This window comes from Erithacus rubecula (genome assembly GCF_903797595.1).
Source record: "Erithacus rubecula genome assembly, chromosome: 3".
NCBI lineage: Eukaryota > Metazoa > Chordata > Aves > Passeriformes > Muscicapidae > Erithacus > Erithacus rubecula.
Genome location: NC_136689.1, coordinates 147893467 through 147911374, shown reverse-complemented (window position 1 = coordinate 147911374; position 17908 = coordinate 147893467). Strand labels below are relative to the sequence as shown.

Below are 17908 nucleotides of genomic sequence, written 5' to 3'. Positions count from 1 at the left end.
CTGGGCAATGGTATACCATTCCTCTTCTTCATTGAATCATGGTAAAAACAGCATGTACCCTTAAATTTCAAAACAAACTAATATATAGTGCCAGAGGTAGAACTGACATATTCTGCTTTCTTTAAGTTAAGATTATGACTTTTGTTAGCCAGTACTCTAAAGGTATGAAAGTATGTATGTATTCATCTTAATCCACATTGTCTGTGCTTAAGCATTCATTTTAAACACATTTGTATTTGTAAGTTTGGGGCCTTTCTGTAATTTCATGGTGTTCCAGACTATTTTGTGTTTAAGACAGTCTGCAGTGGAGGTGAATGCTTACTTAGATTGGTGTGTACTGGCTGCAGGACAGCTGTAATACCCTAAATAACAAATACTGATGAGGTAACTTTTGCACAGAAAGAGGTATTTGTGAAAAATCTTTAGGAATTTTGCTAACTTGTGGATGTATACAGGAAACTAAAGTAAATATGAACTCAGATATTAGGAGAAATGCAAGTTTTGGATAAATTTCAGAAATTAATGTTACTATAGAATGTATTAAATCAGTGCTGACTTGGCTCTATTCTGTTGTTGCAACTTGTGTTTTAACTCTGTGGGTTCATGATACATAACAGTCCTGACTGATTTTGGTTTAAATCAACATTAAGGCACCTAAGCGTGATTGGTCTCTTCAGAAGTGAAATTGAACCTTGCTAGTCACTTTAAGCAATTTTGTTCTTTAATATTTAGGGAGACTTTTCAGACTAATATCCCAGTTTCCATTATAATAAGAGATCATAAAGTCATGTGAGCTGGAATTCATAATTGCAAACTGCATGTTCAGCCAGCTGATTTTAACATCATGCACATGGGCCTTTGAAAATGAAATTGTGGCCTTGAACTGGGCTTTCTGTGAGTAAAAAAATGTAATATTGCAAAATGTATAATCTCTGAGTGATGAGGGAAATGACTGGTGAAGAAGTGCTTACTAAACTCAACATATTTAGCCTAGATAACAAGGAGACTACAATATGCACTTGAATGATATTTTATGTCAGTAGCTAAGAGCATATGCAGAGAATTTGGAATGCATTCCTTAGATATGAATTAGAAATAACATTAGGATAACTTTTGATTAGATAATGGAAAGGCATTCATCCAGCACTTGCAAAGTGTTTGATTTTGGTGTTAAGCTAGGTTGTTGGCCTGCAGAGTGCAAGGTTTGAGCACTTTGGAGAGTTGTCTGGCTTTGTAGCTGGAGTCTGGCTGGAGGCTGTTCAGCAGTCAGTGTGCTCATGGTCTGCTGGAAGAGAGTGCCTTGAGTCTTTTTACCACAGATCCCCACTGTCACCTCACATATGAAACAAAAGCAGCAGCAGAGCTTGCAGAGTGAATAACAGACAATGCCTTTTGAATCTTTCAAAAGCCTGATGTAATTATGAGATTTTAATTATTTTTATACTGTAGTGCTGTTAAATCAGTGGTTAGTGGGATTTGTGATGAGTTGTGGGATGGTGTTGAGGAGAGAAAAGTCTTTTCTAATTTCTTGTTCCTTAGTAAGGTCAGGTCAACCAACCTGGTTGTGTTCTGGTTAGTCTATGGTGGAGTCTTGTAAAGAAACCTTGAAGGTGCTGAGATCCCTGCCTTGGTGAGTTGTAAAATTTTACACCCCCGTACAGTCACCCACAATTTCTTATCATGTGCACCCAAGCTCTGCCCTGCATCTGCTCCCTGATAGGGAAGGGCAGAAATGCTCTTGGCTCTTCAGGGGAAGGGAAAGCAGAGGAGCCTTGCACAGCAGGTTATTCTGTGTGCAATGTAGAACAAGGAGAGTTTTTAAAAGGCAAATAAAATAGCTTGTAATGTAATCTTTCTTTTAAATCTTGTTTAAGAGATGGGGAGGTAAGTGGCTGAGAACAGCATAGGAGATTTCCTCTTAGCTCTCAGCACCCTATGGGTTGAACTTCAGACAGAAAATGGACTGTAGTATCTGTCAATGAGCAGAAATAGACTATGGACAACAACTGACCTGTACACAGTCCTTCATATCTATCTGTATGTCCATAGTGTCTCCAAGGGCAGGATATGATTGTGTCTTAGTGACATGTTCAGCAATTTCCAGGATGTGTAACGTGTGTGAAAGAACAGCAGCAGAGAAATAGCAGTGAACAGTACTGAGACTTAAAGCAGGCTGGTGGATGTGGGATGGTCAGTAGAGGAAGAATGTAAAGCAGAATGTGTTAGGAGATAATGTCCCTCTTGCTGAGCTGTGTTCTACCTCTTTGAGCTTTATTTTAGTTCATCTCTCAAGTTGCATGCAACATTATTACTCTTCACCTAAAGTTATTTTTTAACTATTAGGAAAGACTACATTTGTACATCTCTCTTGGTATTTAACAATGCACTTCTTTTCTCCTAAAAAAAATTTTAAAGTATTTAGGCAACTGTACTTTCTTTATGTTGTGGATATGATTCATTTTGACCATGGGAGGAGAATGACAGTTATTTGCTACACAAACCTTTCCTGTGATTCATGGAGTGTCCTTTGTGTCAGCCTTGAAGGAGGCACTTCATATGCTTCCTAGCAGGAAGGAAAAATAGTATGATCATAGTTACCAGATAGGACTGGAAACTGGGTGGGAGGGAAGGGGAAGGGGAGAGGGAAATGCTGATTATTCAGAAGAAAGTTACAGGAATGCCAAGATTCTGTCTGCAGAATCCATTCATCTACTTAATGAAAAATGGATACATACCAAGCCTATATATAATTAAGGGAAACATCATGACTGTAATTGCCATGTTCACAAAATAGCATAGCTTATTATGTAACTTCTTTTGTGTAAATTTATCTTAGCACTTTTCCTTTGTCTCCTTGATCCATCACTGTTTCAATATGGTGTGATGTTTCTGTCTCTGAGTGATGTGTTTCAGATTTTGCTCCCAAACTGATGGCCCTATACAATTGTGTCAGCTTTCTGCAGAGACAGATTTTTGTGTTCTAACATAATAATATAGTTAGCAACTTAAGCAATGTGCCAGCTTGCCAGATCAGAAGACATTTTTCTTTCTTCACAAAAACTAATTAAAAAAGCTGTACTACAATTTTCTTCCTAAAAGTAGCAGCACAGATTGGCTACTAAAGTTCTTTTAAAGAATGCTGCATCAGATTACAACCTTTAATGCTGCATGACAGACTTTGGGGCTCTTTCACAGAATCTAGCTGCTTCCAGCTGCTTTCTCTATACCTGGAAACTGCAGGATAGTAATAAACAGGAGAAGCAGAAGTGGAAACAGCTTTCCTAATTTCCTGATTTCCTGCATGGATTCAGGGTTTGTAGCTGGCTGTCCTCCTGTGGTTGGCAGCATTTGGTGTGGTACATGCAGCTGTGTCAGGAATACAGCTGTGGATGTTCAGCTTTGTAGCAGCTACAGAGGGTCCTTATCTAAGCAGATGCACGCAGTGTTAGAATAGGAAAGCAGAGGTGTAGTTAGAGATGGAAGGAGTGGAACTGGGAGGAATGCAGAGGAGAATAAAAGTGGATATGAATTACTAATCACATGACCCGTGTTAATTGATTTTCCCTGGCAATTATAATTTTACTGCCTGAATCACCAATGATATCCATTCTTCCATTATTTCCTGTGTTATAAAATGTTGGCTTTGTTTTGATTTTCCTGTGTTTATTAGGGATAAGGGGTCTAATTATAGCTGTGAACTATAATGTACTGAGAGGGCATTTAAGTTTCTTCTTGCTATTTCTGAGGCAATGTGATGAGTCATGAAATATAACTTTTGCAGAAAATATCCTGATTGCCTAATGACTAGGTGTTGGTAGATGAAATTACACATACCCTCTCTTGTTCACATGAAACCAGTGAAGTGTCTTTCTGACTAAGCTGTTTGTTCAAGTTACCCAAGAAATGTCAAAGATTACAGTTGCAAAATGAGAAAACAAAAAGTATATTTTTGAGTAGCTTCAAAACACCTGCTGAGACTTACAAATGCATTAGATAGTCACAGCATGAATATTTGCAAATAAAATATTGTAAAGAACATATGCTGCCTGAAAATAATACAATATTCATGTTCCACATATTTTATTTTGCAGATGATGAAGAGGATGTTAACAATATGGAAAAAGTCATGTTAGAATATGCTACAATGGACAGAGAACTTAATCATTATATAAAAGCATTCGAAGAAACCATAAATCAGGTAAACTCTTCTCATTAAGTCATGAAAACATACCCTTATTTAACTATTATCTTTTAAAAGATACAAATATTACATTTAAACAATACACATTTGAAAAGACAGTTCTTCAGCCGGTATAAAATTCTAAAACACTGAAGTTGCCAGTACAACTCTTAATTTTTTTCCCCAGCTTGCTTCAGGGTGGGAGAGTTTTTAACTTCTCCCACCAAACTCACACCCTTGGGAACGATTGAGGACACTGTAGTTAAGACACTCCACTCTCAGGTGGTACCAGCTCATGGAATGTGGAAGATGGAAGGGCAGATGAGTGAGGCAGCTGATTTGAGAGCAAACCGATGGTTGTGGCTGCAGAGAGCCGGTGTTTTAAAGCCTGCTTGCCGCTGCCTTCCTGCCACCTGACCTGGCTGGTGTGTGTAAAGGGTGAGCTGAGGATTGCTCGCTCTGTGAACCAGGGCCTCGCTCTGCCCCTGGACAAAGGACACGGGACGGACAAAGGACGGACGGACGGACGGACGGACCGGGGCGCGGTGGCGGTGCTGGCAGTGGCCGCCAGGGGGCGCCGCCCCCGCGCGCTGCCCGGTCCGGGCTCGGCGTGTTCCCGCCCGTACTCGGCGCTATCCCGCCCGTACTCGGCGCGTTCCCGCCCGTACTCGGCGCGTTCCCGCCCGTACTCGGCGCGTTCCCGCCCGGGCTCTGCGTGTTCCCGTCCCGGGCTCGGCGCGTTCCCGTCCCGGGCTCGGCGCGTTCCCGCCCGGGCTCTGCGCGTTCCCGTCCGGGCTCTGCGCGTTCCCGTCCCGGGCTCGGCGCGATCCCGTCCCGGCGGGAGCGAGCGGCGGCTCCGCGGCAGATCCGGCCGGGAACGCGCAGAGCCCGCTGGCTCAGCCTCAGCTTCGGGAGGAACGGGAGAACTCAACTTCCCGAGCGACTGTTCTAGTGTGTGTCTGTGCAGAGGCTTCTCGGGGTCGGCTTTCCATGGATTTCTCTAGAAAACGCAAAAGCACATCCCTGATTTCCCTTCATGGTGGGAAATCTGTGTTTCAAAATGTTCAGGTGTAAAGGGTGAGCTTTTCAATTAAACCTGCCTTGCTGTTACTTTTTGTTCTTTTAAAAGAAATAAAAGCAGAGCAAAGCCATGCATTTTGCACTAGTTCTGTTGAGATGCATTTATGGTTTTTCCATTGTAGAAAGGTTTTCCTTTAGTTTTTTTAAAAATCATCTGATCACATGCTTAACTGAAAAATCTTCATTCGGATAATTAAATATGCATGTTTAAAAGGAGGTCAAAACTATGTCTACATCAGCAAGTGTTGCACACCAGTAAATGCAGGCACTTTCCCCATGTATTTTTCAAATATACATTTCACTTTAGATATCACCATAATTGCAGACCTCCTAGTTTATATTGAATGGTTCAAAACTTTTTCCTTTTATTTGAACTATTCATGATTTTCAAAGCTTTCTAGGAAATTGTGACCAAGTCCTCAGTGTTAGAGACTAATGTATATTCAGACTTGAGCGAAACACAGTTGGTTTATGTTTTGATTATGAGCCAATTAATAGTTGATGTCTTATTGTTATAATAGGAATTGCAAGTAATTTTCAACAATGATTTTTTTAACTTCTTTCATTATTTCCATTTATCAGCAAAACACATTTTTTCAAGTTTGGGATTATAAAGAGCAAGTCTGTGCCTTCACCAACAAAGTAGTCCAGTGCTATTTACTTCAGATGCATCACTCATGATGTTTTAGGTTGAGCACAGGTGTAACTGCTTCACTGAAGTCAAGGTATTTTTGTTGGTTTTGGCAGAGCAGTGATACATTTGTGATTTTTAGGATTGAATCCAGCAGTATCTGTTGTGTGCTTATCTGTGCTGGTGTGCAAAAAATACAGCTGAAAGGGTTAGTTTTCCTTTCCCTCATTTTTTTTCTCTAATACAGCTTCTTTGTGTTGTTAAACAAGCTCATTTCCTGTTATTTCAGTGCTAAGGTTTTAAAAATGCAGCTCCAAGATATCTAACATGTTTTAAAGTCTACATGGACTATAAATTTTGTAATGGTTAATCTGTTAGCCTCTAGCTGCACTCCTCCTGACTCTGCTTCCTGCTTCACTCTAGGGAATTGTCAGTATCCTGAACAAACCTTCCTGAGTATGAAAACGAAATGTATATAACTTCTGACGTAGAACAGAGTTACTATGTGTTCTCTGAAAAATAACAGCTCATGCTTTATTTTGGAGGCTAGCTGCCTGCCATGCCTCTGAAACTGCACTGCCCCTCTCCAGTTACCTGTCAGAGATGGCTTAAAATCTACTTCTGGGAAACAGATACTGTTGCTGAATTTAGGGCTGCACCTGGAAGCAGCTGTAGAGTGGCTTGGTTTTAAAATAGCCTCCACTGACTTGCTCCCTGATTCCATCTGAATTCCTTACCTGAGGGCTTTCTCTGGGGAGTTGCAGCAGGTCATTAATTTTCACAAGCAGTCTGTTCTTCATAGACAGGATTTGTCTCCAGCTGTAAAACACATTGTACCTGATTATTTTATACATTTGTTTCTTGATGATTTTTCTGTTCTGTAGTTTCCTCATACAGAAATGAATCTGAAAGTATATTATAGTCTGTGTTTCACCTTTTAACCAGCTGCTTCTAATGTCCAACTGGAATTTAACAAGATAAGGAGTCAGCAGCTGTTAAAATTCCTGATACATTATTCTGTGTAACTTTAAATGGCATTGACAGAAAGATGATATTGTAAAACCAAAGGATTGTAATGTAAATAACTTGAAACTAGCATGAGATATAGTCACATGTTTCCTCAAAGCCAGTTTTTTGTTGATTTAGGCTGCAGTAGGTGGAATGCAGAAGGTGAGACATACCAGCATCCTCCTCTGGTTAAATCAGCAGCCTGTTGAGCAAGAAGTGAGGAATTGAATCACAGTGTTTCCAACAATAGGCTGTGGGAAATCCTTTGTCTGTGGAAACTCCCTGTGCCACTGGATTTTCTTGTACCTGTGTAATGAGTGGACTTCTGCTGCTGCTTCTTCTTTCATTTCAAATGGGTGTTTTTATAAGAAATTAGCTAATATTTAGGTCCTTACCATGCAAAGTCCAGAGAGCACTCTTCTTTTTAGTGTAACAACAAAAGACTGATGGATCTGCAGTATCTCTTGCAGAATTTTTTATACTCTTGAAACGGACCCAAATGATTGGAACCCTGGCTCAAGTGTTCCGTACTCTGACAGAGTTCTCAAGTGGCCAGAATGCCAGCATATTGTGTTGTCCCAAATACAGGTTCTTTCACCCAGTGTGCAGGAAGACAATCTAAACACAGAGTCAAGATACTTGATTTTATTTCGTGTCTCTGCAGAGAACGGGTTCCAGGTGGTGAATCCATGTCTTCAGTATGCCAAGTGCTCATTTTTATACACTGTGAACACAAAAAGATGACATTTCCTGTATATGTAACAATCTAGCTGTGTAGTCATTGGCTTTGCATTCTCTTCCCTGCATGGGATGACCCAGTGCACATTTGTTTTACTGTGCACACTCTAAGGAAGTGGCTTATTTGAGCAGGGGTTGGTCATAGCCTATGGACAGATATTGTACTGAATTTACCTAATGAGCACAACGTTCAAGCAAAATTGTACTTGGCATCATATTTTGATTTTTTGTGTCCTGTTCTTGCTTCTTGGGTCATGGCTCATGGTTCCTACAGGTTTAGCTTTCCTGTACTGTCTCATGGTACTTAATTTCAGAAGATGTGCCTGCTCCCTCACTTCCACTCTGCTCTCTGGATAAGCAGAGATGGTGATGGTGGACTGATCACTCTCAGCTTTTCAAGCATTTGGTTTCTTTGGGACTGTAAAAGCTGGGATGAATCTTCTGAAGTCCCCAGACTTCTCTAGATAAAATGAATTACAATGTATTACAGATCAAACTAGAGAATATGGAAGACAAAACTGACTTCTAAAGTTAGATTATTCCCCCTGTCTTTTCTTCTCCTTTAGGGAAAGAGAACCTGGGCTATTTTGTTTCTTTTTCAGGTGGCAGGAAATTGTTGAATGTGGTAATGGCATCTCTGGCAAGGATTGTTTGGTGCTTCCCTTTGCAAGTTACTTCTTTGCCAAACATCACTTTGTCTAGCTTGATTTATGTCTGCCTTTTGCTAAACATGAGCACCGTGACAGTGAAACCCAAACCTTAGTGAGGTGGAAGAAACACAGAGGAGACATACTTAAGAAAAAAACTAAGCAAAGGAAGGACTCAGAATGAGAAGAGACAGACTAAGAGGTAAAGGACATGGGCTTGGGAAATCTTGAGATCACATAGACGGATGAAGAAGAGAAAGGTTGAAAGAGTGCTTAGAAGGATGTGGTGTTGAGCTGAAGAAAAGAGGGAAATATTAGATGTGACATAGATGCTTGGGTTTTATCCTACTTCTCCTAGAGCTTGCCCACATTGTTCTTGATGAATCATATCTGTCACTCTGCCGGTGGCTGCTGACATCTTTGTTTCTGATTATCCTGCATGTAAACTGAACAGTTAAAATTGTAATTTAATTCAAAGTTAATTTAAGGTTGAACCCAGGAAGTGAAATTAAAATGTTATTTGTTAGGTTATTTATGTAAAACTACATACAACTGAACTAAGTGTATGTCTTGAGAGGATTTGAAGTCTGGATGTGTTGGTCATTTATGTGAAGTCACACCTTGTTATATGTTCATTCTTCCTTTGCAAAGATGAGTGGTGCACTGTGTTTCTTGTACAAGAGTGATTTTGTCTCTACAGGATATATAGGAACTACTCTTAAAAATGTTTTGTATTTTTGATAGTAGTTCTTCCCTGTAGACTAGTAAGGTTGGAGTATGAGTAGGAGGGGATGTTTGTTCACTGGGTCAGTAATTTAGAGCAGATTACTTCAGTACTGGGGTCTGTATCTTAGTGGGAAACTGTGTAGGTTGTAATCCTGCAGAGGGATAATTCCCTTCAGTGATGTAGGTCGTAGTCCAAGTGTCCAGCTTGTGAGTGATCTAAAAGCCTCTGCAGAAAAGTAAAGAATCCTGTTTAAAGCTGCTGTACAGTTAAATCCATGGTCTCTGATTTGCAACTTGTGTAGCAGAGTTCTGGTTTCCTCACTTAAAACTCATAATATAATGCTGTAGTGACTTGGATGGTCTTCCTTCTTCTCATAAAAATGAAAGGGACTTAACATCTTTGTTAACCAGCTTCTGCCAGCATAACTTTGTAGGCCAGTAGTCCTTCTGGAGAAGGTTCTTTCAAATGTCCAAGTTGTCTCTTTTGACAAAGCAAACTAAAGCAACAAAACACTTCTGCAGTGGTAGCTTCACTTGCAGTGTGGTCTTTGAAGGAACAGCAAGGTCAAGCAGAGGATGTGATTCCGTCCACCTCCCATCTTCACTGACACAGCCACGGCAGCAGAACTAGTGTAATGACCAAATTTAGTGTATGTGGCAAGTGCCAGCAGGGTCATCAGTGACTGCTGTTGCCTGTTAGAGACAGGACTGTGCTTAAAAACCAGATTGTCACTTAGTTTTCTGTAGAGATAAGTACCAGGAAAAGTGTGAGTCCCAAGAGGTTCATGTATTTTAGCTGATTCAGGACCCTCTGACTGTGACTGGCACTGTGACACCCATTACAGTGTGTTCAGTGAAGCAATTTTTGACATGGCACTTTCTAGTTTCATGGAACAAACAGCCTTTTTGGTGCTGACACTTTCTTAATAAATACTTTGCTGTTCTTTTTTCCTCTTGCTACACTATCGTAAGAACATGTTTTAGGGCAAAATCCACTGATGATACCCATATCTGCAACTGTGACCTTCACTCCACAGCTGAGCTCAGAGCATTTCCTCTGACATCAGTGTTTCTTGATTCTGAAATGTTGTCTGCTACCCATGAAAATTTTGGGACCTTCTTTTTATCAAAAAGGTCCTTTGCTGCACAGAATTTGCTTGGGAAGGTTTTTGTGAAGTACCAGAAAAATGGGTTTAGTGGAATGGATATATCTTTTCTTGGGCTGGCAGGGGAGAATAAAAGAGCTCTTGTAGTCTTTTGCTGCATTTATCCTGACTCTCTAATTGTAAAAGCAAGTGATTTTATCTTGAAATTCACTCAGCATACTGAAGGGCACCAGCAACAGCAATAAGTCAAGACCCTGGTGAAAGATGTTGTACCAATGACAATTTCTTTGGAGATTTTTGGAGAACTTGCATCATCTTTAAAGGTTTTTTTTAAACAATGGATGTCCTCTTGGCTGTTATTTTGGTACCTTGAATTGTAATTGGAATTCCTCTTTAGTGCTTGTTTACTTGCTATCTCCTAGTGAAACCACTTCACACTGACTATTCATCTTACAGAGTAAGCAAAATGTGGACATTGGATTAAATCCTTATAATAACTTGGGCAGGATAGTAGAGAAAGATAATATGTGACATCTATCTATATATATAATGCCACAGGACTTACTTAAACTCTTACAGACAAGCTTATTTCTAGCATTAGATAGCTGTGGAGTTTTTTAACATTTTAAAGTTTCTTCAGTACAATTTATTTGATACAATTTATAATCAACAGTGCATTTTTTGCTCTGTCCTACTTCCAACTCCAAACAGTAATTCAAACAATACAGCACTGTTGTAGGCATGTACTCTGCTTCCTGCAGAAACTGGGGCAGAGATGCATTTAAGCACCTTTCTAATATTTACTTTATACTATTTGCTTTACTTTTTTGTATGTCTCTGTATGTGTTGGGCTAAGCATTTGATGGAAGCTGTTTTATTTTCCAAGAATTAGGGATCTATATGTGTAGTTCTCTACAGTAATATGTTAGAGTCAGCATTTGGTGAGCTGCAATTAAAATATTTTTTTAGTGAGCAGCACATAAAGAAGTAGGAGTAGTGTTTTATTTTATGTGGGTTATATAGCAATCCTCAGTAGTGTGTCTTAGTGTCTCCTAGCAAGCATAGAAATGTATCCTGCTTTTTGGAGAATAAACCCTGGAAATTCTTGCATATGGACATAGGTTTGTTTGAATTCACTGTGGTTGCTTACATTGGTCAAGCTAAACATTTTCCTAAATATTTGCAATGTCAACATGGTAGTTGCTGAAATGGCCCTTGGCTTGTGTGGGTAGGAGTGGGGCAGCAGAGGCCACAACTGGTTAGCAGGGAAGATTCAGGTGAAAAATAAATGTTCTGGACCTAGGGCCATCACATGGAACTGGGACCTCTGTAGCTATGGTGACAGCAGGGATAGAATTAAGAACAAATGTGCCAAAGAAGTCTTGGGAACCACTTAGTAATTTGAAAAGTGTGTTTGCTATGTTGGGCAGCTGTGCTGCCCAGTAGGTAGCAAAGATTAAGGAGGGCTGCATTCTATTTTCAGGTCTATTAGCAGCTTGTGTGGTTGACCTTGACAAATTGTTTCACTGTGTTCTTTGGGCTGTGGTCCCGTGTTCTTTAACACTGCATTTACGCAGTACCAAATCACCTGGTAGCATTCTCATCAAGTATACCAGATCACATGACACTGTTTATGCTGGCTGTGTTTTGGCTGCAGGACAGACACTACCTGATGGAGCATAACCGTGCAAAATTAGATTTGGCAGAGTGGGTTACACTCAATTGGTGTGTCATGCAGCTGTGGTGGTTTTGATCTCATACGAGACATCCCGAAACTAAATTTACAGTCTCGCTCAACCACGATCTCAGTCGTGTGGACAGCCTCCCATAGCTCTGCTTATAGAGATATATTTTCTTTTCTACCTGAAAAATTCAAAGCTATTTGAATTCAGTTTTTTAATGATTAAAAAAGATTTAATTTCAATGGAGATTGCAACTGACAGCCTGAACTTTTTCTGAAATTCCAGAAGCTCACACGTAGAACAACTAAGAGTCTCTGTGATTAGTAATTAAAAAGCTATCTTAATCTCAAATAATGATTTTTTTTTTTGTAGATGAAATTTATTACTAGAAACACTGGTGTTGTACTTTTAGTTGCTCAGTAGTGAAAATAGTATTTCAAATTAATAGTTTCATTTAGAAAGCTCCAGCTGACAGTCTAAGGATTTAAATCCTTGGAGCCAGAGGGTGAAGGTTGAGTGCTAAATCCTGGATGATTCTCAGCAGCAGGAGTTTTTACTTTAAATTAGTTTCTCCTGTCAATTGAACGCACCCAAGCTGATCAGTGGGGAGGCAGTTTCTGGAACGCCTTCCATAAAATATTGCCCTCCAAAGGTTGAGTGTTGTTTTAATTACTGTAATTGTTTCCAGAAATTATATGTATATGTTGGATACTTTAATATTCCTTCTCCAAGATTTTAAATGCTAAGTCACTTGTTTAAAAACATTTACTTTTTCTCCTAGTATATTTTTAACTGATTTTGTCAACAAAAATACTCAGTTACCCAGATTTTTCCTCATCAAAATTCTTAGCAGATTTATAATGAATCACAGATACAATGTTGCTTACAGCAGCAACTAGATCACACTTATTTTTTTTGTGGCTGCTGCTGCCACGAATTTGTTTTCGTTGAAGAATTTCAGCTAAGAAGAAGTTAGTGGTAGGAGTTTAATACTCTCATTCCTAGTTTCCTCATAAATTATATTGCTTGGGACTTCTTGTTAAGTTGTTCAATACTGGGTGAAAACAGGAGTGTGCATGTAACATGTTGCATTCTTTTAGAATGGACCAAAGTCATACGACTTTGTAGTATGGTTTCCTGTGAATGTTTCCACTTTTACAGAACTGTGTATTTGGGGCCTTTGTTAAAATGGAGAGCATTTCTTTGCTTTATATTTTTATGCTGGGAGATAAGAGCAGCATCATGACTTCTTTGTGTTTATGATGTGCTGCAGTATGAAACTATGCCTATTTCAGTACTTATTGGAATGAAAAAAAACAATCAGCCTAGTAGTATATATGCATTGTATTATCTTCCAATTTGAAGAAGAGGCTTCAAAAAATACCTGAATCCTGCCAGGAATCAATACCAGATATCATGGTATCTCCCAAACATTGCCCCATTGTTGTTAACCCACTATGAGTTACAGTGTGCTTGATAATAAGGGTTGGCAAGTTGAGATAATTTATGGGCTCTCATCTTATTCATAGGTGTATAGCCTGAGCAAGCTGATTTAACCAGCTGAAGTATTTATTTTGTCCTTAGACTTGTGTGTTAGCACTAACAGTAAAGGAAAAATACTATAAAAGACTTAAGAAAATAAGTGTGTACCTCAAATGTGCTCCAGACTTCCTCATAAAGTGTAAAATTCCCATGCTTACATGTACTCACACATACCACACCTGATAAATTCTACAAAACTAGTGAAATTAAAAGCTCATTGATGTTGCTACTCTTCACTCTTCTAGCACTCTACAAATGCTAGTGCCTCACTGCCTTGCCACTGCTTCTGCATGAGCCATTCGCAGTGTTTGTTCAACTGGGTACTCATCCACTGTTCAAAGCTGTTATGATGCTGTTTTTTCCCCTGCAGTCTGTTGTGTGGGGAGAAGATTGGATAGCAAGGGCCTGGATGCAATGGTGAGTTCACAAGAGTTGCTGGGAAGATGGCAACTCTGGTAAGGGAAAACTTACAGGGTGTGGTTTTGTGGGGTGTGATAATTGTTGTAATACAAAGTGTGGGCTGTAAATGAACTGTTTCTCCATGGATATTTTTATGCTTAGTTGGAGGTGATCAAGGGATGCAGGTAAAGGCTGGGCTTTGCTAGAGGCAGTTTGATCCAGTTCAGTAAAACTGTCTCTTGAAAGACGAAGTTTCTAGAGAAGCTATTAACAACCCCACTGTATGCCTTTAGTCCTCACAAACCAACCTCACCTTTCCCCACTGCTCTCTGCTAAATTCCACTGACAGTGAGCCATAGCCCTCACCACCATCTCCTCTCAATGGCATACTGATGTTCAGATAACTGGGCAGCTTTTCCATCTTTTCTCTTGCTTCCTCTCTTGCATCTTGTTTAGGCTTTGGAATCCCTTTGTTACCTTTTTTTGGCCTAACCCTGACTTGGCTGTTGTTGTTTGGTCACCTGCCCTTGGAGAAGACTCAGCAGTATTGCCTTTTCTCCCACTGACAGCAGTGCTTTGTATCTCTTGGCAGATATAATCCAACAGGGCACATGGAAATATCATTGAACAGTGTCTTAGGAAAATCTTGCCCAGCAGTTGCATCTGCACAGAGCTGGCCCATCAATTTTGTGTGTCTCTACCCATCCTGTACGGACTAATTGAACCTGAGTTTAGAGAGTCATCCTCCTTAATCGATCAGTTAGGTTGACAGGTGCCTGGCCACCTTTGTCAGTCAGGCTTATAAACAAATACCAAACAAATCCTATCAACCAGGTTTGTGTATGTGCCCAGCACAGCTCACTGTAGTTGTACTGGTTGTCACAGTTCAGTGTGAGTTTATACTTGGCCATTTTCAAGCCCCACAAAACTCTGACCCAAACTCTTTATGTTAGTTCCTCCTTATACTAGTACTTTTCAGCAGTTATTTATCTGGTAAATTTTTAATAGAAAGAGACTGTTTTATGGTAAGGGCAAAATCCAGCTAAAGCAAAAAGCACCTATACAGGATTACAGGTATGGCTTCTGCTCAAGGAGAAACTGTGTTAATTCAGGTAAGAGGTGACTATAATAGCAGTGTGTAGTCATGGATGGAACAGAAGTGTTTGTTCACCGGGTGTCACATTAAGAGCCATTTAATGAAATTATCCAGCAGCAAGTTTAAATCAACAAAAGGAAGTAACTTTTTACACAGTGAATAATTGCATTGTGGAATTAGTTGCCACAGGACGTTATGGAGACCAAAATAATTTATGAGTTCAAAAAGCTACTGGACAAATTAATAGAAATAAAAGTCCTTGACAGCTGTTAGATGCAGATTCAAATACAGTCACTGTCTTGGTAAATCCCTAAACTGCAAGCTGTTAGGTGTAGGGAAAGTATGTGGTGAAAAACAGGGAAAGATCTTTCGATTTGGTGCTCATTTGATTCTCACTCCAGCTTTTTGCTTCTGTCGTTGTTAAAGAGAAGTGAATATGCTAGATGGGTCTTTGATCTGAGGTACCATATCTGAAAGAAGCAGAAAATAAACTGCATAGAAAACTCAGTCTCCACAAGCACTACTGCACCCTGAAATTTATGTTGAATAGCTGTGGAGCTTTAGATAAACATTTATTGTCTGTTTCAAACCTATTTTGGAATATTATTCTATCTAAAAGCGACCTTCCACCTCCATAATTTTAATATTTGGAAAATTTTCAGGATATCTAATAATTTATCTCTCTGTTCTTACTCATATATTTGATGATTTAAAAAATAAGTAAATGAACAGCTCCTGCTCTGGGCATTGTTACATAATTGAAAAATTCTTAGTCTGAAAGCTCGCTTCAAATCCATATAATATAAAACCACATAAACCATTTAATAATTAGGTACTAGCAGATAAAATGCAACTTGAAGTTTGCAGAGCTACACCTACGTGGATTAAAAAAGGGAGGAATCTTCAGCTAGATCCTTGTCTTGCAGCCGGTTTTCTCCCTTGATGCCCAAAAAAACTTTAATAACTTGTTCTAAATAACAGATCTTGTAGTACTGATGGGAGGAGGTGAATAGCAGCTCTGGGTGATTACCTGCTAGGACTTCTTATAAACTTGATGAAATTTCAGCTGAAATTTGCTCTGATCTCGGCCACACCAAATGGGATAAAATGTTTTCCTGGACAGTTAAGTAAAATACAGTGTAGGTTTTAAAACTATTTTGATAAATCTCAAGATCAGTCATTGAGATTCCTGGACTGGTGAATATAAAAGTGCCTTTAATATTCCCATCAACAGTGTCATGAAATAGATATGTGATCCAACTAGGATATATAAATTTAGTCAATGAAGTTGTGATTGTGGGCTGCTTATTACTGGAGATACTGGATAAGACACAACAAAGCATGTTGTACTTCTTGAAAAAGAAAGCATTAAGTTGATAGCAGTGTCAGAGAAAACCCACTATTACGTGTGTTTTCGTTACTCGAGGAAAACTTGGCTCCATCATTTTTGTAACTCTTCTTGAATTAGTTTTTTGCCTTTCTTAGCCTCATGTTTATGGGTATAAAAAACCCCAACTTCTTCAGCTTGCCAGTCATGAGCCCATGGCCCCTTTCCAGACTTGGGTTTCTCCACGTGCCACTTGAACTGGGGAGTCTGATATGAGATGCAGTATTTCAGCTGTTTCCTAACCAATGATTCATAGAGGGGAAGAAAAACTTCTGTTGTCCTGCTGGCCATGCTGCTCCAAATGTAGCTGTATCCAATTTGCTAATTAGCAGTGAAAAAGTTCCCTGAAATTTCACTTGGCATCTACCATAGCAGAGCTGCTACAAGGCCAGTCAGTTCCTCATGTCTACTGATGCCTGGGATTTTCCTGCCTCTAGAAAAGCTGTAGAACTCTTCTTGAACTTGGCATTACCAGTTCTGATTTTCTTCAAGGTCCTTCTTGATTCAAGCTTGATGTGTCAAATGCTGCCGGGTTGGTTATGTGTAGGAGATTGCTGAGAGTGCATTTAGTTTCATCATCTGAGCCTTTGGTGAGAATATTGAACATATTCATCTCTTCTGTTCAGCACTACAATACACCTCTTGGTACAGGCTACCAGTTGGGTTGCAAACTGGTGTTTGCTGTGAGCATTACCCTCTGAGCTGGCTGACCCAGTAATTTTCAGTCTATCCAACAGACCATTTTCCTACATCCAGCAGTCTCCCCACACCTGCATTTCATGTCAGTTCATCACAGAAAGCAGTCATCAGTTTCATCAAGCATTAACTGCCCTTTGTGATTCTGTGCTGATTGTGGCCGATTACCTTTTTGCTCTCTACATGTCTGGAGGTGGGTTCCAGAAGGAAGTGGTATGCAATCCTTCAGGGGCTGGAGGCAGGCTAAGTGGCCTGTAGTTGCCTTTCTTATGTCTTGCTAAAGCCAGGCACGGTGCTAGCCTTTCTCCAGTTATCAGCGATCAATGATCATATTTTTTGGAGATGAGAGGCAGGTCTAGTGACACATCAGCTGACTCTATCAGCACTTTCAGATCAATTGTGACTGCACAGATTTGAGTACATCAGCTGTTCTAACTTATTCCTAATTTGTCCCAAAAATGTTCCTTGTCAAGCCATCCTAGTACATCTGAAAGTCTAGGATCTTTGCCTGAAGATGGAGACAAAAATGCATCCAGTACTTCAACCTTTTTCAACTGCACAACCACTGGGTTGTCTTCTCCATTCAGAAACATCCTCACATTTCCTCTGAATTTACAAAACTCTGTCTTGTTGCTGTTTACATCTATCACTTGTTTCCATTCTAAATATGCTTTGGTTTTCTCAGTGTTGTTCCTAAGTGCCAAAGTAGTGGTTTTGTACTTTTTTTTTTGTTTTCTGTAAGCTGTCCTTTTCCATTACAGTTCGTTAAGAATCTTCTTTATTAGTCAGTGAGTCTTCTACTGAAATGTCAATTTTGTTGTAAAATAAGATTATTATTAGTTCCTTGGTTGGCAGTAAGTTTTCTACAAAAATATCAGCTAAGATGGCATCTTTTGCTTCAACTTCTCTGGAGATTCTTCTGAGCCATGCCCTGTATAATCCAAAGGCCATTTGCATAAAATCCTTAGTCCTATTTCTTCTCCTTACCTT

The 17908-nt window shown here is 39.6% G+C and overlaps 1 protein-coding gene across 1 annotated transcript in view; it reads left to right on the top strand.

The window, feature by feature from the left end:
- NSMCE2 (NSE2 (MMS21) homolog, SMC5-SMC6 complex SUMO ligase) overlaps window positions 1-17908 on the top strand; it is a 125345-nt gene that overhangs the window by 22547 nt on the left and 84890 nt on the right. Inside the window, exon 3 of the mRNA XM_079302982.1 lies at window positions 4092-4198. Within this exon, the coding sequence (XP_079159108.1) occupies window positions 4092-4198 (107 nt within the window). The remainder of the gene's footprint in view (window positions 1-4091; window positions 4199-17908) is intronic.